The sequence below is a fragment of the Haliotis cracherodii genome, unplaced genomic scaffold (genome assembly GCF_022045235.1).
Source record: "Haliotis cracherodii isolate W230 unplaced genomic scaffold, xgHalCrac1.p SCAF_7, whole genome shotgun sequence".
NCBI classification, from domain to species: domain Eukaryota; kingdom Metazoa; phylum Mollusca; class Gastropoda; order Lepetellida; family Haliotidae; genus Haliotis; species Haliotis cracherodii.
In genome coordinates, this window is record NW_027266330.1 from 32,408,040 (window position 1) to 32,428,003 (window position 19,964).

The 19,964-nt window shown below is 38.3% G+C and overlaps 1 protein-coding gene across 1 annotated transcript in view; it reads left to right on the top strand.

The window, feature by feature from the left end:
- Positions 1–19,964, top strand: part of LOC139448804 (uncharacterized) — a 92,362-nt gene that overhangs the window by 55,317 nt on the left and 17,081 nt on the right. The window contains exons 26-39 of the mRNA XM_071230334.1: positions 873–968; positions 1,796–1,897; positions 2,939–3,034; positions 3,861–3,962; positions 4,980–5,075; positions 5,902–6,003; positions 7,046–7,111; positions 7,938–8,039; positions 9,036–9,128; positions 9,955–10,056; positions 10,733–10,780; positions 15,317–15,418; positions 16,833–16,883; positions 19,605–19,706. Coding sequence (XP_071086435.1) covers positions 873–968; positions 1,796–1,897; positions 2,939–3,034; positions 3,861–3,962; positions 4,980–5,075; positions 5,902–6,003; positions 7,046–7,111; positions 7,938–8,039; positions 9,036–9,128; positions 9,955–10,056; positions 10,733–10,780; positions 15,317–15,418; positions 16,833–16,883; positions 19,605–19,706 — 1,260 coding nt within the window. The remainder of the gene's footprint in view (positions 1–872; positions 969–1,795; positions 1,898–2,938; positions 3,035–3,860; positions 3,963–4,979; positions 5,076–5,901; positions 6,004–7,045; positions 7,112–7,937; positions 8,040–9,035; positions 9,129–9,954; positions 10,057–10,732; positions 10,781–15,316; positions 15,419–16,832; positions 16,884–19,604; positions 19,707–19,964) is intronic.

The following is a 19,964-nucleotide window of genomic DNA, read 5'->3' on the forward strand; positions in this document are numbered from 1 at the left end:
TCAGCATATGGCATTTAGCAATAAACGCCAGTCACACAAAACGCCTACTGTTGGTCTTCCTATGCCATGTTCGTCCGATAATGACACCATATCACGAGCCACTGGTAGTAGATTCATGTTGGTTTACGGGTCATGGTATCATGAAGCACAAGCAGCTCGGTAAGCACACTATTTCATCGCTTGGAGTTGCTGCAGTCTGCTAACAGTAGTGGCAGAAACAATGTTGTCACTAGTATAAAACACCTCTGCTCGAAATAACAAGCAACACCGAACTTCGGCTATGTTTACATGTTAGCTCGACCACACAATGCACTTGCTTAATGGTTGGAGTCACGTGACAAAATTGGAGCAAATTAATATAAAATCTTAAATTTAGAAAAAAGTCTTATTGCTTCATGGGTTTATGGGTAACCACTCATAGAATGGATAATGAAGTGGGACCTATTTCAATAATAAACAACCCATTTTAGTGGTGTTGTGTTGTGTTGTGTTTGTAACGTAAATATTCCTCTTGTTGTAAGGGTGCAGGCAATTATATGGATCAGCCCGTCAGTTAGCCCCGTTTGTGGATTTAAGGGCGTCGCTCACTACAGGATTCTTTTTAAACCCATCTGTAATAAAACGGAAGGAAAGTCTTAATTTCAGCACGTTAGAACAGTAATCAAGTTTGCTGTACCCCCTTGTATATTGTAATAAAGAATAGTTTTGCCCTGAGCTATTATAACGTCAAAGCATTCGGGCGGAATTTCACTCGTGCTTTAACTGTGATAGTACATGGTAAAACAATTCATATCATACTGTACGTGGTGATGGAGCAATTTTTATTTCTTAAATCAAGCTGTATTTTCATGTCATCAATTGTACTGTTTCAGATGCCCTTACTTTAGCAACAACAACGACCTTAGCAACAACGACCTTAGCAACAACCACCTTAGCAACAACGACCTTAGCAACAACAACACTTCAACGTAAGTGGTATGAATTAATATGCAGTTGACTATGGTAAAGTCCATCGACAATGTTTTAGTATGAAATTCAGGCACTTCTGAATTTGTCAGCATGTATTTCCCAATAGCTTTGTTTTGTTTGTTGTTTAACGTCGCACTCAGCAATATTCCAGCTATATGACGGCGGTCTGTAAATAATCGAGTGTGGACCAGACAATCCAGTGATTAATATCATGAGTATCGATCCCCGCAATTGGGATTGATGACATGCATCAACCAAGTCAGCGAGCCTGACCACCTTGTACAACAAGCATAGTCACCATTTATGAGAAGCATAGGTGCTGAGGACCTATTCTATCCCAGATCTTCATGGGTCTTTTCCCTATAGAGATATTTTTTTGATGAAATATTTGAGTTAACTTGATTCATTTTCAGGATCTACTCGGTCATAGCAGATGGACATATTTTTTGGGTGACTTGACATGCAATTGTCACTAAAACAATCCAGAAAATATTAACTGTAGTAATTCGGAAATGGTTATCATTATCAGTAAATGGTTTCAATCCGTGCATATCATTTTAATCTCCTTTCCGAATACACCACTTTTTTGCTGAATGCACAAAAATATAATATTTGTTTGTTTCTTGTTTAACGAGGCACTCAGCAATATTCCAGCTATATGACGTCGTTCTGTAAATAATTGAGTCTTGACCAGACAGTCCAATGATTGACATCATGAGCATCGATCCACGCAATTAGGACAGTTGTGACAAAATATAAAAAAAGGGCATTTCTGCCAAAGAACGAGAAAACATATCTATTTCCATTGATGAACGTTTTCTTTCAGCCTGCACTGATGCTGGAATCTCATGTATTGTCATGGGTAGCTGTAACTCCATAGGAATTATTCCTGGTCGCCAGTGTCCAAGTGGTCAGGTTTGCTGTGCCGGTGAGTATTCTGACCTGGTTTGACCTCAGAACATGGGCATTCTTCCCAGGGCGTGAACTATTTTCTGTTAAATGCAAAGGAAGGTTGATGATGATGAATTATGTGTGCCTCTCAGGACAAAGGAATAAGCAGTCCTTGAAAAGTGTCATAACCACATGTACACTTGTTGCTCAGCATATGGCATTTAGCAATAAACGCCAGTCACACAAAACGCCTACTGTTGGTCTTCCTATGCCATGTTCGTCCGATAATGACACCATATCACGAGCCACTGGTAGTAGATTCATGTTGGTTTACGGGTCACGGTATCATGAAGCACAAGCAGCTCGGTAAGCACACTATTTCATCGCTTGGAGTTGCTGCAGTCTGCTAACAGTAGTGGCAGAAACAATGTTGTCACTAGTACAAAACACCTCTGCTCGAAATAACAAGCAACACCGAACTTCGGCTATGTTTACACGTTAGCTCGACCACACAATGCACTTGCTGAATGGTTGGAGTCACGTGACAAAATTGAAGGAAATTAATATAAAATCTTAAACTTAAAAAAAGTCTTATTGCTTCATGGGTTTATGGGTAACCACTCATAGAATGGATAATGAAGTGGGACCTATTTCAATAATAAACAACCCATTTTAGTGGTGTTGTGTTGTGTTGTGTTTGTAACGTAAATATTCCTCTTGAAGTAAGGGTGCACGAAATTATATGGATCAGCCCGTCAGTTAGTCCCGTTCGTGGATTTTAGGGCGCCGCTCATTACAGGATTCTTTTTAAATCCATCTGTAATAAAACAGAAGCAAAGTCTTAATTTCAGCACGTTAGAAAAGTAATTAAGTTTGCTGTACCCCCTTGTATATTGTAATAAAGAATAGTTTTGCCCTGAGCTATTATAACGTCAAAGCATTCGGGCGGAATTTCACTCGTGCTTTAACTGTGATAGTACATGGTAAAACAATTCATATCATACTGTACGTGGGGATGGAGCAATTTTTATTTCTTAAATCAAGCTGTATTTTCATGTCATCAATTGTACTGTTTCAGATGCCCTTACTTTAGCAACAACAACGACCTTAGCAACAACGACCTTAGCAACAACCACCTTAGCAACAACGACCTTAGCAACAACAACACTTCAACGTAAGTGGTATGAATTAATATGCAGTTGACTATGGTAAAGTCCATCGACAATGTTTTAGTATGAAATTCAGGCACTTCTGAATTTGTCAGCATGTATTTCCCAATAGCTTTGTTTTGTTTGTTGTTTAACGTCGCACTCAGCAATATTCCAGCTATATGACGGCGGTCTGTAAATAATCGAGTTTGGACCAGACAATCCAGTGATTAATATCATGAGTATCGATCCCCGCAATTGGGATCGATGACATGCATCAACCATGTCAGCGAGCCTGACCACCTTGTACAACAAGCATAGTCACCATTTATGAGAAGCATAGGTGCTGAGGACCTATTCTATCCCAGATCTTCATGGGTCTTTTCCCTATAGAGATATTTTTTTGATGAAATATTTGAGTTAACTTGATTCATTTTCAGGATCTACTCGGTCATAGCAGATGGACATATTTTTTGGGTGACTTGACATGCAATTGTCACTTAAACAATCCAGAAAATATTAACTGTAGTAATTCGGAAATGGTTATCATTATCAGTAAATGGTTTCAATCCGTGCATATCATTTTAATCTTCTTCCGAATACACCACTTTTTTGCTGAATGCACAAAAACATAATATTTGTTTGTTTCTTGTTTAACGAGGCACTCAGCAATATTCCAGCTATATGACGTCGTTCTGTAAATAATTGAGTCTTGACCAGACAGTCCAATGATTGACATCATGAGCATCGATCCACGCTATTAGGACAATTGTGACAAAATATTAAAAAAGGGCATTTCTGCCAAAGAACGAGAAAACAGATCTTTTTCCATTGATGAACGTTTTCTTTCAGCCTGCACTGATGCCGGAATCTCATGTATTGTCATGGGTAGCTGTAACTCCATAGGAATTATTCCTGGTCGCCAGTGTCCAAGTGGTCAGGTTTGCTGTGCCGGTGAGTATTCTGACCTCGTTTGACCTCAGAACATGGGCATTCTTCCCAGGGCGTGAACTATTTTCTGTTAAATGCAAAGGAAGGTTGATGATGATGAATTATGTGTGCCTCTCAGGACAAAGGAATAAGCAATCCTTGAAAAGTGTCATAACCACATGTACACTTGTTGCTCAGCATATGGCATTTAGCAATATACACCAGTCACACAAAACGCCTACTGTTGGTCTTCCTATGCCATGTTCGTCCAATAATGACACCATATCACGAGCCACTGGTCGTAGATTCATGTTGGTTTACGGGTCACGGTATCATGAAGCACAAGCAGCTCGGTAAGCACACTATTTCATCGCTTGGAGTTGCTGCAGTCTGCTAACAGTAGTGGCAGAAACAATGTTGTCACTAGTACAAAACACCTCTGCTCGAAATAACAAGCAACACCGAACTTCGGCTATGTTTACATGTTAGCTCGACCACACAATGCACTTGCTTAATGGTTGGAGTCACGTGACAAAATTGGAGCAAATTAATATAAAATCTTAAATTTAAAAAAAAAGTCTTATTGCTTCATGGGTTTATGGGTAACCACTCATAGAATGGATAATGAAGTGGGACCTATTTCAATAATAAACAACCCGTTTTAGTGGTGTTGTGTTGTGTTGTGTTGTGTTTGTAACGTAAATATTCCTCTTGTTGTAAGGGTGCAGGCAATTATATGGATCAGCCCGTCAGTTAGCCCCGTTTGTGGATTTTAGGGCACCGCTCATTACAGGATTCTTTTTAAACCCATCTGTAATAAAACGGAAGGAAAGTCTTAATTTCAGCACGTTAGAACAGTAAATAAAGAATAGTTTTGCCCTGAGCTATTATAACGTCAAAGCATTCGGGCGGAATTTCACTCGTGCTTTAACTGTGATAGTACATGGTAAAACAATTCATATCATACTGTACGTGGGGATGGAACAATTTTTATTTCTTAAATAAAGCTGTATTTTCATGTCATCAATTGTACTGTTTCAGATGCCCTTACTTTAGCAACAACAACGACCTTAGCAACAACGACCTTAGCAACAACCACCTTAGCAACAACGACCTTAGCAACAACAACACTTCAACGTAAGTGGTATGAATTAATATGCAGTTGACTATGGTAAAGTCCATCGACAATGTTTTAGTATGAAATTCAGGCACTTCTGAATTTGTCAGCATGTATTTCCCAATAGCTTTGTTTTGTTTGTTGTTTAACGTCGCACTCAGCAATATTCCAGCTATATGACGGCGGTCTGTAAATAATCGAGTTTGGACCAGACAATCCAGTGATTAATATCATGAGTATCGATCCCCGCAATTGGGATCGATTACATGCATCAACCATGTCAGCGAGCCTGACCACCTTGTACAACAAGCATAGTCACCATTTATGAGAAGCATAGGTGCTGAGGACCTATTCTATCCCAGATCTTCATGGGTCTTTTCCCTATAGAGATATTTTTTTGATGAAATATTTGAGTTAACTTGATTCATTTTCAGGATCTACTCGGTCATAGCAGATGGACATATTTTTTGGGTGACTTGACATGCAATTGTCACTTAAACAATCCAGAAAATATTAACTGTAGTAATTCGGAAATGGTTATCATTATCAGTAAATGGTTTCAATCCGTGCATATCATTTTAATCTTCTTCCGAATACACCACTTTTTTGCTGAATGCACAAAAACATAATATTTGTTTGTTTCTTGTTTAACGAGGCACTCCGCAATATTCCAGCTATATGACGTCGTTCTGTAAATAATTGAGTCTTGACCAGACAGTCCAATGATTGACATCATGAGCATCGATCCACGCTATTAGGACAATTGTGACAAAATATAAAAAAAGGGCATTTCTGCCAAAGAACGAGAAAACAGATCTTTTTCCATTGATGAACGTTTTCTTTCAGCCTGCACTGATGCCGGAATCTCATGTATTGTCATGGGTAGCTGTAACTCCATAGGAATTATTCCTGGTCGCCAGTGTCCAAGTGGTCAGGTTTGCTGTGCCGGTGAGTATTCTGACCTCGTTTGACCTCAGAACATGGGCATTCTTCCCAGGGCGTGAACTATTTTCTGTTAAATGCAAAGGAAGGTTGATGATGATGAATTATGTGTGCCTCTCAGGACAAAGGAATAAGCAATCCTTGAAAAGTGTCATAACCACATGTACACTTGTTGCTCAGCATATGGCATTTAGCAATATACACCAGTCACACAAAACGCCTACTGTTGGTCTTCCTATGCCATGTTCGTCCAATAATGACACCATATCACGAGCCACTGGTCGTAGATTCATGTTGGTTTACGGGTCACGGTATCATGAAGCACAAGCAGCTCGGTAAGCACACTATTTCATCGCTTGGAGTTGCTGCAGTCTGCTAACAGTAGTGGCAGAAACAATGTTGTCACTAGTACAAAACACCTCTGCTCGAAATAACAAGCAACACCGAACTTCGGCTATGTTTACATGTTAGCTCGACCACACAATGCACTTGCTTAATGGTTGGAGTCACGTGACAAAATTGGAGCAAATTAATATAAAATCTTAAATTTAAAAAAAAGTCTTATTGCTTCATGGGTTTATGGGTAACCACTCATAGAATGGATAATGAAGTGGGACCTATTTCAATAATAAACAACCCATTTTAGTGGTGTTGTGTTGTGTTGTGTTTGTAACGTAAATATTCCTCTTGTTGTAAGGGTGCAGGCAATTATATGGATCAGCCCATCAGTTAGCCCCGTTTGTGGATTTTAGGGCACCGCTCATTACAGGATTCTTTTTAAACCCATCTGTAATAAAACGGAAGGAAAGTCTTAATTTCAGCACGTTAGAACAGTAATCAAGTTTGCTGTACCCCCTTGTATATTGTAATAAAGAATAGTTTTGCCCTGAGCTATTATAACGTCAAAGCATTCGGGCGGAATTTCACTCATGCTATAACTGTGATAGTACATGGTAAAACAATTCATATCATACTGTACGTGGGGATGGAGCAATTTTTATTTCTTAAAAAAAGCTGTATTTTCATGTCATCAATTGTACTGTTTCAGATGCCCTTACTTTAGCAACAACAACGACCTTAGCAACAACGACCTTAGCAACAACAACACTTCAACGTAAGTGGTATGAATTAATATGCAGTTGACTATGGTAAAGTCCATCGACAATGTTTTAGTATGGAATTCAGGCGCTTCTGAATTTGTCAGCATGTATTTCCCAATAGCTTTGTTTTGTTTGTTATTTAACGTCGCACTCAGCAATATTCCAGCTATATGACGGCGGTCTGTAAATAATCGAGTTTGGACCAGACAATCCAGTGATTAATATCATGAGTATCAATCCCCGCAATTGGGATCGATGACATGCATCAACCATGTCAGCGAGCCTGACCACCTCGTACAACAAGCATAGTCACCATTTATGAGAAGCATAGGTGCTGAGGACCTATTCTATCCCAGATCTTCATGGGTCTTTTCCCTATAGAGATATTTTTTTGATGAAATATTTGAGTTAACTTGATTCATTTTCAGGATCTACTCGGTCATAGCAGATGGACATATTTTTTGGGTGACTTGACATGCAATTGTCACTTAAACAATCCAGAAAATATTAACTGTAGTAATTCGGAAATGGTTATCATTATCAGTAAATGGTTTCAATCTGTGCATATCATTTTAATCTCCTTCCGAATACACCACTTTTTTGCTGAATGCACAAAAACATAATATTTGTTTGTTTCTTGTTTAACGAGGCACTCCGCAATATTCCAGCTATATGACGTCGTTCTGTAAATAATTGAGTCTTGACCAGACAGTCCAATGATTGACATCATGAGCATCGATCCATGCAATTAGGACAATTGTGACAAAATATAAATAAAGGACATTTCTGCCAAAGAACGAGAAAACAGATCTATTTCCATTGATGAACGTTTTCTTTCAGCCTGCACTGATGCCGGAATCTCATGTATTGTCATGAGTAGCTGTAACTCCATAGGAATTATTCCTGGTCGCCAGTGTCCAAGTGGTCAGGTTTGCTGTGCCGGTGAGTATTCTGACCTCGTTTGACCTCAGAACATGGGCATTCTTCCCAGGGTGTGTACTATTTTCTGTTAAATGCAAAGGAAGGTTGATGATGATGAATTATGTGTGCCTCTCAGGACAAAGGAATAAGCAGTCCTTGAAAAGTGTCATAACCACATGTACACTTGTTGCTCAGCATATGGCATTTAGCAATATACACCAGTCACACAAAACGCCTACTGTTGGTCTTCCTATGCCATGTTCGTCCGATAATGACACCATATCACGAGCCACTGGTAGTAGATTCATGTTGGTTTACGGGTCACGGTATCATGAAGCACAAGCAGCTCGGTAAGCACACTATTTCATCGCTTGGAGTTGTCACTTGTACAAAACACCTCTGCTCGAAATAACAAGCAACACCGAACTTCGGCTATGTTTACATGTTAGCTCGACCACACAATGCACTTGCTGAATGGTTGGAGTCATGTGTCAAAATTGAAGGAAATTAATATAAAATCTTAAATTTAGAAAAAAGTCTTATTGCTTCATGGGTTTATGGGTAACCACTCATAGAATGGATAATGAAGTGGGACCTATTTCAATAATAAACAACCCATTTTAGTGGTGTTGCGTTGTGTTTGTAACGTAAATATTCCTCTTGTTGTAAGGGTGCAGGCAATTATATGGATCAGCCCGTCAGCCCTGTTTGTGGATTTAAGGGCGTTGCTCATTACAGGATTCTTTTTAAACCCATCTGTAATAAAACGGAAGGAAAGTCTTAATTTCAGCACGTTAGAACAGTAATCAAGTTTGCTGTACCCCCTTGTATATTGTAATAAAGAATAGTTTTGCCCTGAGCTATTATAACGTTAAAGCATTCGGGCGGAATTTCACTCGTGCTTTAACTGTGATAGTACATGGTAAAACAATTCCTATCATACTGTACATGGGGATGGAGCAATTTTTATTTCTTAAATAAAGCTGTATTTTCATGTCATCAATTGTACTGTTTCAGATGCCCTTACTTTAGCAACAACGACCTTAGCAACAACGACCTTAGCAACAACCACCTTAGCAACAACGACCTTAGCAACAACAACACTTCAACGTAAGTGGTATGAATTAATATGCAGTTGACTATGGTAAAGTCCATCGACAATGTTTTAGTATGAAATTCAGGCGCTTCTGAATTTGTCAGCATGTATTTCCCAATAGCTTTGTTTTGTTTGTTGTTTAACGTCGCACTCAGCAATATTCCAGCTATATGACGGCGGTCTGTAAATAATCGTGTCTGGACCAGACAATCCAGTGATTCATATCATGAGTATCGATCCCCGCAATTGGGATCGATGACATGCATCAACCATGTCAGCGAGCCTGACCACCTCGTACAACAAGCATAGTCACCATTTATGAGAAGCATAGGTGCTGAGGACCTATTCTATCCCAGATATTCATGGGTCTTTTCCCTATAGAGATATTTTTTTGATGAAATATTTGAGTTAACTTGATTCATTTTCAGGATCTACTCGGTCATAGCAGATGGACATATTTTTTGGGTGACTTGACATGCAATTGTCACTAAAACAATCCAGAAAATATTAACTGTAGTAATTCGGAAATGGTTATCATTATCAGTAAATGGTTTCAATCTGTGCATATCATTTTAATCTCCTTCCGACTACACCACTTTTTTGCTGAATGCACAAAAATATAATATTTGTTTGTTTCTTGTTTAACGAGGCACTCCGCAATATTCCAGCTATATGACGTCGTTCTGTAAATAATTGAGTCTTGACCAGACAGTCCAATGATTGACATCATGAGCATCGATCCACGCAATTAGGACAATTGTGACAAAATATAAATAAAGGACATTTCTGCCAAAGAACGAGAAAACAGATCTATTTCCATTGATGAACGTTTTCTTTCAGCCTGCACTGATGCCGGAATCTCATGTATTGTCATGAGTAGCTGTAATTCCATAGGAATTATTCCTGGTCGCCAGTGTCCAAGTGGTCAGGTTTGCTGTGCCGGTGAGTATTCTGACCTCGTTTGACCTCAGAACATGGGCATTTCTTCCCAGGGCGTGAACTATTTTCTGTTAAATGCAAAGGAAGGTTGATGATGATGAATTATGTGTGCCTCTCAGGACAAAGGAATAAGCAATCCTTGAAAAGTGTCATAACCACATGTACACTTGTTGCTCAGCATATGGCATTTAGCAATATACACCAGTCACACAAAACGCCTACTGTTGGTCTTCCTATGCCATGTTCGTCCGATAATGACACCATATCACGAGCCACCGGTCGTAGATTCACGTTGGTTTATGCGTCACGGTATCATGTAGCAGAAGCAGCTCGGTAAGCACACTATTTCATCGCTTGGAGTTGCTGCAGTCTGCTAACAGTAGTGGCAGAAACAATGTTGTCACTTGTACAAAACACCTCTGCTCGAAATAACAAGCAACACCGAACTTCGGCAATGTTTACATGTTAGCTCGACCACACAATGCACTTGGATATTGTAATAAAGAAAAGTTTTGCCCTGAGCTATTATAACGTCAAAGCACTCCGGCGGAATTTCACTTTTGCTTTAACTGTAATAGTACATGGTAAAACAATTCACATTTAACTGTACATGGGGATGGAGCAATTTTTATTTCTTAAATAAAGCTGTATTTTCATGTCATCAATTGTACTGTTTCAGATGCCCTTACTTTAGCAACAACAACAACCTTAGCAACAACACTTCAACGTAAGTGGTATGAATTAATATGCAGTCGACTATGGTAAAGTCAACCGACAAGTAGGAAATTAGGAAATTCAGGTGCTTCTGAATTTGTCAGCATGTATTTCCCAATAGCTTTGTTTTGTTTGTTGTTTAACGTCGCACTCAGTAATATTCCAGATATATGACGGCGGTCTGTAAATAATCGAGTCTGGACGAGACAATCCAGTGACTGACATCGTGAGCATCGATCCACGCAATTGGTAGGTTGGTTTGTTGTTTAACGCCGCACTCAGCAATATTCCAGCTATATAATGGCGGTCTGTAAATAATCGAGTCTGGACCAGACAATCAAGTGGTTAATATCGTGAGCATCGATCCACACAATTGGGATCAATGACATGGATCAAACAAGTCAGTAAGCCTGACCACCAGATCCTGTTTGTCGCCTCGTACAACAAGCATAGTCGCCTTTTAAGGCAAGCATGGGTTGCTGAAGACCTATTCTACAATGGAATCTTCACGTGTCCCACGCGATTTGGATCAATGCAATGATCAAACAAGTCAGTGAGCCTGACCACCCGATCCTATTTGTCGCCTCGTACAACAAGCATAGTCACCTTTCATGAGAAGCATAGGTGCTGAGGACCTATTCTATCCCAGATCTTCATGGGTCTTTTCCCCATAGAGATCTTCTTTTGATGAAATATTTGAGTTAACTTGATTCATTTTCAGGATCTACTCGGTCATAGCAGATGGACATACTTGTCGGGTAACTTGACATGCAATTGTCACTAAAAGAATCCAGAAAATATTAACTGTAGTTGTAGTTGGTATAATGCTCCCCAGCCCAAGGAGGTGTCACGTTTACCCAAAGTTTTTCCTGAAGCCAAATAAAGACAATATTAGTGGAGATGTACAAGAGAATGGAGTAACATCAACTGCGCATGCATCAAGCGCACATGGCAACATTTCTTACACACTTGTTCAGTGAAATAACAGTGCTTTCATATACAATCTGTAATCATAATTCTTATACATATATGATATATGAAACTTGGAATAAAACTTGGAATACTTCTTATATCTTCAATCTTACATCTTGACTTAAGGGTATCTTTAACCTTGCATTCTTAGTACTTAAGCTTAACCCTTAACTTAGACATGACATTCACAAGCTTCTTCACTGTTATGACAAAGTAAGAATATCATGTATAGGCTTATTGTCTTGAACAACTATCACTTGCCTAACATTCAAATATTTTGACCAGAGTTCTGACCCATTATGCAACTTCATTAACATTGACAAACTTTCATTAAACATATGAACATGAACTGGAAATAACTTGAAATACAACCTTGAAACTATTGACAGAATTTATATCCAACTTACTAAAAGTACATACTGGAAATATGAATTTACACTCTCAAGTTGTCTTGGCAACACCCTTAAAAATTAGATAAAGAAATACTGTACATTCTATCATTGACTATTCCAAACAGTAATAACACTTGAAACTTGGACTAAGTCATCTGAAACATCACCCATTGATAAGATAACAAAGACATTCATTCTAAATTATCTCCCTTGAATTACTAAATCACCTTGATGGAAACATTCAGATGCTTATATCAAAGGCATACATTCATCAAATCTACTGACAATATAAACAACATATACACCACTTGAAATTAGTGCATACAACTTCACCATGTTTGCCAGTGAAAAGAATAATGAAGAAATTCAACTTTTGCATTATCTCCCTTGGATTACTAAATAATTGACATGAAAATATTTAGCATAGAAAGAGATAAACAATTCTAAAAAAAACCTCCTGATAAAATATTAATAAAGATATCTATGAATTATTGATGAAAAACAATGTTACAAAGTTCCAAAATATTTAGAATATTGATAATATTTTAGTTTATATATATATATATATATATATATATATATATATATATATATATATATATATATATAAATATGATGATAATGAAAAGAATTTAATTTATACATTTGGAAAAAGGATGATGACACATTTACAATGAATTTTATTCAAAATGAGACAAACAATCTAAGCCTTTAATAAAACAAAACCTATTTCAAAGAAACTATCACAGCAAACCTTGAAATATCTACACATACTTCTGATTAAACTGATAACTAATTGACAAACCTATCTACATGATCTAGTAATACTTTGACAACATACTCACGGAAATCAACCTTTGAATACATCATACGTCATAACCACTTCTGAGTCCTGACACTATTGAACGATAACTTCAGACTGACACAATTCAATAACAATATTTATCTTGAGAGACAATCACAAAGCATAAGGATATAATGGAAACTTACTCTATTTTGCAAACACATGACTTGCTAAACACTTGTCTCAAGATACAACAAACTTTGAACGAAAACATTTTCACGCTACAGATTTGTTTACTTCCGCTCAGCAGCAGAGGGAAATAACTCTCTTACACATACAGGCAGTACCGCTAAGAAATTTGACTTGACGAAATGACATAAATTCTCATCAAATTAAACTTATTCCTATCTGAACTACAGAAATATTCATTTCCATACATTTCTACCATAAGCTAATGGACAACTTCAATATATCTATGCTATTTATACAATAACAACTTTTCTGACCATGCCGTTCGAGCAGACGAAAAACTTCTATGCATTGGGCCGACAATAATCATGAAATACAAACTATCTAATAGTGTTAATTAACATGATATTGCTAACAATTAAATGTTTATATGCTTATGAGATGGAAGGTGTGTATTTTGTGCATTGGCAACTAACCTGAAGCCAAATAAAGACAATATTAGTGGAGATGTAAAACATTTAATGTTTTCAAGAGAATGTAGTAACATCAACTGCGCATGCGTCAAGCGCACATGGCACCGAAGATGCTATTTACGTCCAAACCACTAATATATATGAATTTGAAATGGACTTCTGGTGAATTACAATATTGATAAAATATGTGACAATTGTACTTCTTTACATAGTAATTCGGAAATAGATATCATTATTAGTAAATGGTTTCAATCTGTGCATATCATTTTAATCTCCTTCCGAATACACCTTTTTTGAGGTGAATGCACAAAATATAATATTTGTTTGTTTCTTGTTTAACGTGGCACTCAGCAATATTCCAGCTATATGACGGTGGTAAGTAAATAATCGAATCTGGATGAGACAATCCAGTGACTGACGCCATGAGCATCAATCCACTCAATTGGGACATTATGAAATGCATCAACCAAGTCAGTGAGTCTGACTCCTGGATCACATGAGTAGCCTCCTAAGACAAGCATAGTTGTCTTTTACGGCAAGCAAGGGTTGCTGAAGAACTATTCTAGTCCGGATCTTCAGGGGTTGAAAAACATAATAATAAAACACAGCATGAAAATGACACTACCATGAATCTTACAAAGGTTTTGTTGATCATTCTTCAGGCACGGTAGTGCACATAAAAGTATGGGGCTTTCATGTTTTTCTTCACATATCCAAGGACGTTATTACGGACATTCATTATTAAGCCTGTTGTAGTTTTTAATTTTTTTGAAAATGGAGTCATCTGTAAACTTAAGAACAGATGATGATGTGTCTTGTTTTTGTGAAAAGTGTACATTCTAAAAAACAATAGTGTCAAAATATGACAAGTATTTGTCACAGAGTGACGAAATATCCCCCGCCTGTACACCATAGTACCAAATATGAAGACAATCCAGCGATTAGTTCTTGAGATATTGTGGCAACACCGTTTTCCAACTCCAAAAACAGATTTGCCTGCTGTGACCTTGAAAATGGGGTCAAGGTCACCAAATCTGACAGGTGTATGCGGTGTCTGTATATACACCATAGTTCCAAATATGAAGACATTCCAGAGATTAGTTCTTGAGATATTGCGGCAACACCGTTTTCCAACTCCAAAAGCAGATATGCCTGCTGTTACCTTGAAAATGGGATCAAGGTGACCAAAACCGACTGGTGTCTGCGGAGTCTGTATATACACCATAGTTCCAAATATGAAGACAATCCAGAGATTAGTTCTTGAGATATTGCGGCAACACCGTTTTCCAACTCTAAAAGCAGATTTGTCTGCTGTGACCTTGAAAATGGGGTCAAGGTCACCAAAACCGACTGGTGTCTGCGGAGTCTGTATATACACCATAGTTCCAAATATGAAGACAATCCAGTGTTTAGTTCTTGAGATATCGCGGCAACACCGTTTTCCAACTCCAAAAGCAGATATGCCTGCTGTGACCTTGAAAATGGGGTCAAGGTCACCAAAACCGACTGGTGTCTGCGGAGTCTGTATATACACCATAGTTCCAAATATGAAGACAATCCAGTGTTTAGTTCTTGAGATATCGCGGCAACAAACAGGTGGGACGTACGGACGGACGTACGGACGGTCGTGAATACTATATCCCCCGCTTCGCGCTTTCGCGCGGCGGGGGATAAAAAGGACATTTCCGTCAAAGAACAAGAAAAGAGATCTAATTACTTTGATGAACGTTTTCTTTCAGCCTGCACTGGTGCCGGAATATCATGTATTGTCACTAGTAACTGTAACTCCTTTGGAATTATTACTAGTCGCCAGTGTCCGAGTGGTCAGGTTTGCTGTGCCGGTAAGTATTCTGACCTAGTTTGACCTCAAAACATGGGCATTCTTCCCAGAGCGCGAACTATTTTCTATTTAACGCAAAGAAAGGTTGATGATGAGAAGAAATTGATGTAGGAATTGAATTTCCATTATGAGCTTTGTTTTGTTTATGATCCTGTGATCAGGGAATTGTGAATAATTTGAGAGGAAAGATAAACGATGCATACAAACATGTAGAATACTTGTGAATACCTGCTCCTTAGTGTTCCAACTGTCAAGGAAGTCATTTTGAGAACATCCAAAGACTGAATGTCATTTTAGAGCTATTGTTTTGGAGTATAATGTAATTTGCCATATTTGTAGTTTGTATGTATAAACCTGTCTATATTTGTTCTTTGCGTTGGCCATATTGTGAATCGTAAGGATACGTTATATGTCCGCTGGTATGTTTTTCAATTTAAGAGTGAAAGACATGTCCGAGGCTGGTGTTTTTGTCCAACGAATTATGTATGCCTCTCAGGACAAAGGAATGAGCAATCCTTGAAAGGTTTCACATGTATATAACCACATGTATACTTGTTGCTCAGCATATGACATTTAGCAATATACACAAGTCAAACAAAACTGCTACTGTTGGTCTTCCTATGCCATGTTAGTCCCATGGTGACATCATATCACAAGCCACTGGTCTTTGATTCACGTTGGTTTATGCGTTACGGTATCAAGCAGCTCGGTAAGCACACTTTTTCATGGCTTGCATTTGCTACAGTCTGCTAACTTTAGTGGCAGAAACAAAGTTGCATTTTCTGCAAAACAACTCAACTCAAAATAACAAGCAAAACCGAAATTCGGCTATGTTTACGTGTAAGCTTGATCACACAATGCACTTGTGAGATGTTTCATGTCACATGATAAAACTGAAGCAAATTAACAGAAAAACTTAAATTTAAATAAGCCTCATTGCTTCATGGGTTTATTGATAACCACACATTAAATGGATAATCGAGTGGGACCTACTTAAATAATAAACAAACCATTTAAGTGGTGTTGTGTTGTTTGTGTTTCAAACGTAAATATTCCTCTTTGCGTATGGGTGCAGGCAATTAGATGGAACAGCCCTTCAGTAAGCCCTGTTCCTTGATTGTAGGGCGCCGCTCATTACAGTATTCTTTTATAACCCATCTCTATTATAAAACAAGGTCTTAATTTCAGCATCTTAGAAAAGTAATATAGTTTGTTCTACCCCCTTGTATATTGTAATAAAGAATAGTTTTGCCCTGAGCTATTATAACGTCAAAGCACTCGGGCGCAAGTGCCCTCGTGCTTCAACTGTAATAGTACACGGCAAAACTATCCATATTAAACTGTACATGTGGGCAGAGCAAACTTTTTTTTTTAAACAGAGCTATATTTTCATTACATCAATTGTACTGTTTCAGATGCCCTTACTTTAGCAACAACAACAACCATAGCAACAACGACCCTTCAACGTAAGTATTAATCAGCAGTCGACTATAATAAAGTCCACCGACTATATTCAAGTAGGAAAGTCAAGTCCTTCTGAATTTGTCACCATGTTTTTCCAAATAGAGATCTTCTTTTGAGGAAACATTCAAGTTAACTTGATTCATTTTCAGGATCTGCTCGGTCATAGTAGATGGACATATTTCTCGGACAACTTGACATGCAATTGTTCCTTAAACAATCCAGAATATATAAACTGTAGTAAATTGTCATTATCAGTAATCTGTGCAGACCCGTGAAGATTCCGGGGTAGAATAGGTTTTCAGCAACCGATACTTGCCGTAAAAGGCGATTATGCTTGTCGTAAAAGGCGACTAACGGGATCGGGTGGACAGGCTCGCTGGGTGGGCAGGCTCGCTGACTTGGTTGATACATGTCATCGTATCCTAATTGCGTGGATCGATGCTCATGATGTCAATCACTGGATTGTCTGGTCCAGACTCGATTATTTTACAGACCGCTGTCATATAGCTGGAATATAGCTGAGTGCGGCGTTAAACAACAAAAAAACCAAACCGAATCAATCTGTGCATATCATGTTCCGAATACACCACTTTTTTGGCTGAATGCACAAAAATATAATATTTGTTTGTTTCTTGTTTAACGTGGCACTCAGCAATATTCCACCTACATGACGGCGGTCTGTAAATAATCGAGTCTGGACATGACAATCCAGTGATTGACATCATGAACATCAATCCACGCAATTGGGGCACGATGAAATGCATCAACCAAGTCAGAGAGTCTGAAAACTGGATTCCGTTAGCCGCATGTGACAAACATAGTTGTCTTGATTCATTTTCTTTTATCCACTCAGTCATATTATATTAATTACTTTGATGAAGTAATTGTTCGTTGAACACCAACAAAATGAATGATTTGTTCAATCGTGAGAACTTGTTTTACTTTCAAATCTGACTTTACAGCTGAAAACACATGAGAAATTATCGATATGAGCTATGATTTATCAGGCAATAGAAAAATGATTCCATTTGTGTCAATTTACACTTTAATTCTGAAAATAACTCAATCCTTGGCATAAAATGGGGATATGAGAGCTTACATACCATCCATCTAATTGCGTTAAATGCAGTTGAACTAATATGATTGTACCCGACTTGTATAAACGGTTGTGACATGTGGATGGAATCACATGTTTTTGAAACGTGTGACACTGTATGCTAGTGCTTGTCTTAACGGTAACGTCAACTGTCCTGAAGTGTTTACGGTACCGTTGGATCCATATGAAGAGAAGTCAACTCTCTTTCTTGTATCCATTTAGGGACTACCAAACTGTATATACAGTTCCACATCAAAAGTATTTTCTAACGCCCCTGTATCTATCAGGAGTTCACACGTTTTGCTGTTTATCAGGATTAACACAACATTTTTTTTTTTTATCGCGCTGATCCTATAGCAGTATTTTTCTTCGCTGTGTTTGTGTAACTGTCCTCTTGTATCGTTATACCTTCGACCTAAAAGGGCGGGGTTATATAGTTATACCAAGGAATTCCGTGTGTCCGTCTTTCCATCCGTTCTTCCGGTTCTACTGCCTAGGTTGTAGTCAAACTTGATTAAACCATCTTAATCATTAGGAGATGTGCAGCGCAAAATTTAATTTCAATCGGTGCAACCTAAAAACTAGGAACTACAACACGGATTGTTTTCAAATTTGAAGGAATACTTCCTATAACTAATTGGAGAGGTGATTTTGATATATGTATTGTTTTATATTTTGAACTGTTTTTTTTAAACCCCCGACCTGCGATCTTCAATCATGCCATTACCATGTTATATTTTGGTGCAGGGTCAATCGTTAAGGAATCAATATATCTCCGACCCGTGAAGATTCCGGGTATAGGTCTTCAGCAACCCTACTTGCCGTAAAAGACGCCTATGCTTGTCGTAAAAGGCGACTAACAGGATCGGGTGGTAAGACGCACTGACTTGGTTGATGCAGGTCATTTAATCCCAATAGCGTTGATCGATGCTCACGATGTCAATCACTGGATTGTCTGGTCCAGACTCGATTAATTACAGACCGCCGTCATATAGCTGGAATATTGCTGAGTGCGACGTTAAACAACAAACCAACTAACAACCAATATATCTCCAATATCAACATTGTTCTACAGCTGGTGTTGAGTACCCTGCCAAATCACTCCAGTAAAGCTGCATCTATCTGCAGAAAACATACAAACAAGTGAACAACATAAACACAGAAGAAACGAGACAAATAGTGAGCAGGGCGCTCTAATAGGACATCAGCAATCGATGCTTGCCGTAAGAGGCGACTAACGGGATCGGTTGGTCAGGCTCGCGGTTTTAGTTGATGCAGGTCATCGATCCCAATTGCGTGGATCGATGCCCATGACATCATTCCAGGATTGTCTGGTCCAGACTCGATTATTTACAGACCGCCGTCATATAGCTGGAATATTGCTGAGTGCGGCGTTAAACAACAAACCAACCAACCAAAGCTAATTGCGTCGAGCAGCGGGGGTAGTTAAATTGTAATGATCAAAACCATGAACATTACATTTTATCCTTCAACATGGTATGTAGTGGGATTGAAATCAGTTTGGTTTAAAATTAATTGTTGTGTAGTATAAGCGATATATTAAGATTACATTTCCCATTTAGCTTTAACAAAATGAATTGTCTTTTATGAAAACGCTCCATTTCAGCGTGCACTGACACTGGCATCTCGTGTGTTGGCACCAGTAGATGTCCTTCCGCAGCAGTCATAAATGCAAGAGAGTGTCCAAGTGGACAGGTGTGCTGTGTCAGTAAGTAATCCGTCCTTATAAAATAAAACGTGTATATAATGCTTTGTTATACCTATAACACAACAACAATATAGGTTTGTAATGTTCAAGTGGTTAGGGTCCGAATGTATAAACATTTGATGGCACTTGCAACGCGTGTAACGAGGGTACCACCGTTTTTCAATGCATATAATACAGAACTGGGTTTCAGCTGAAATTGCCAAACTCATCTTATGTATAGTTAGCTCCTCAGACTGACAAAACAAAAAGGAGGATCAA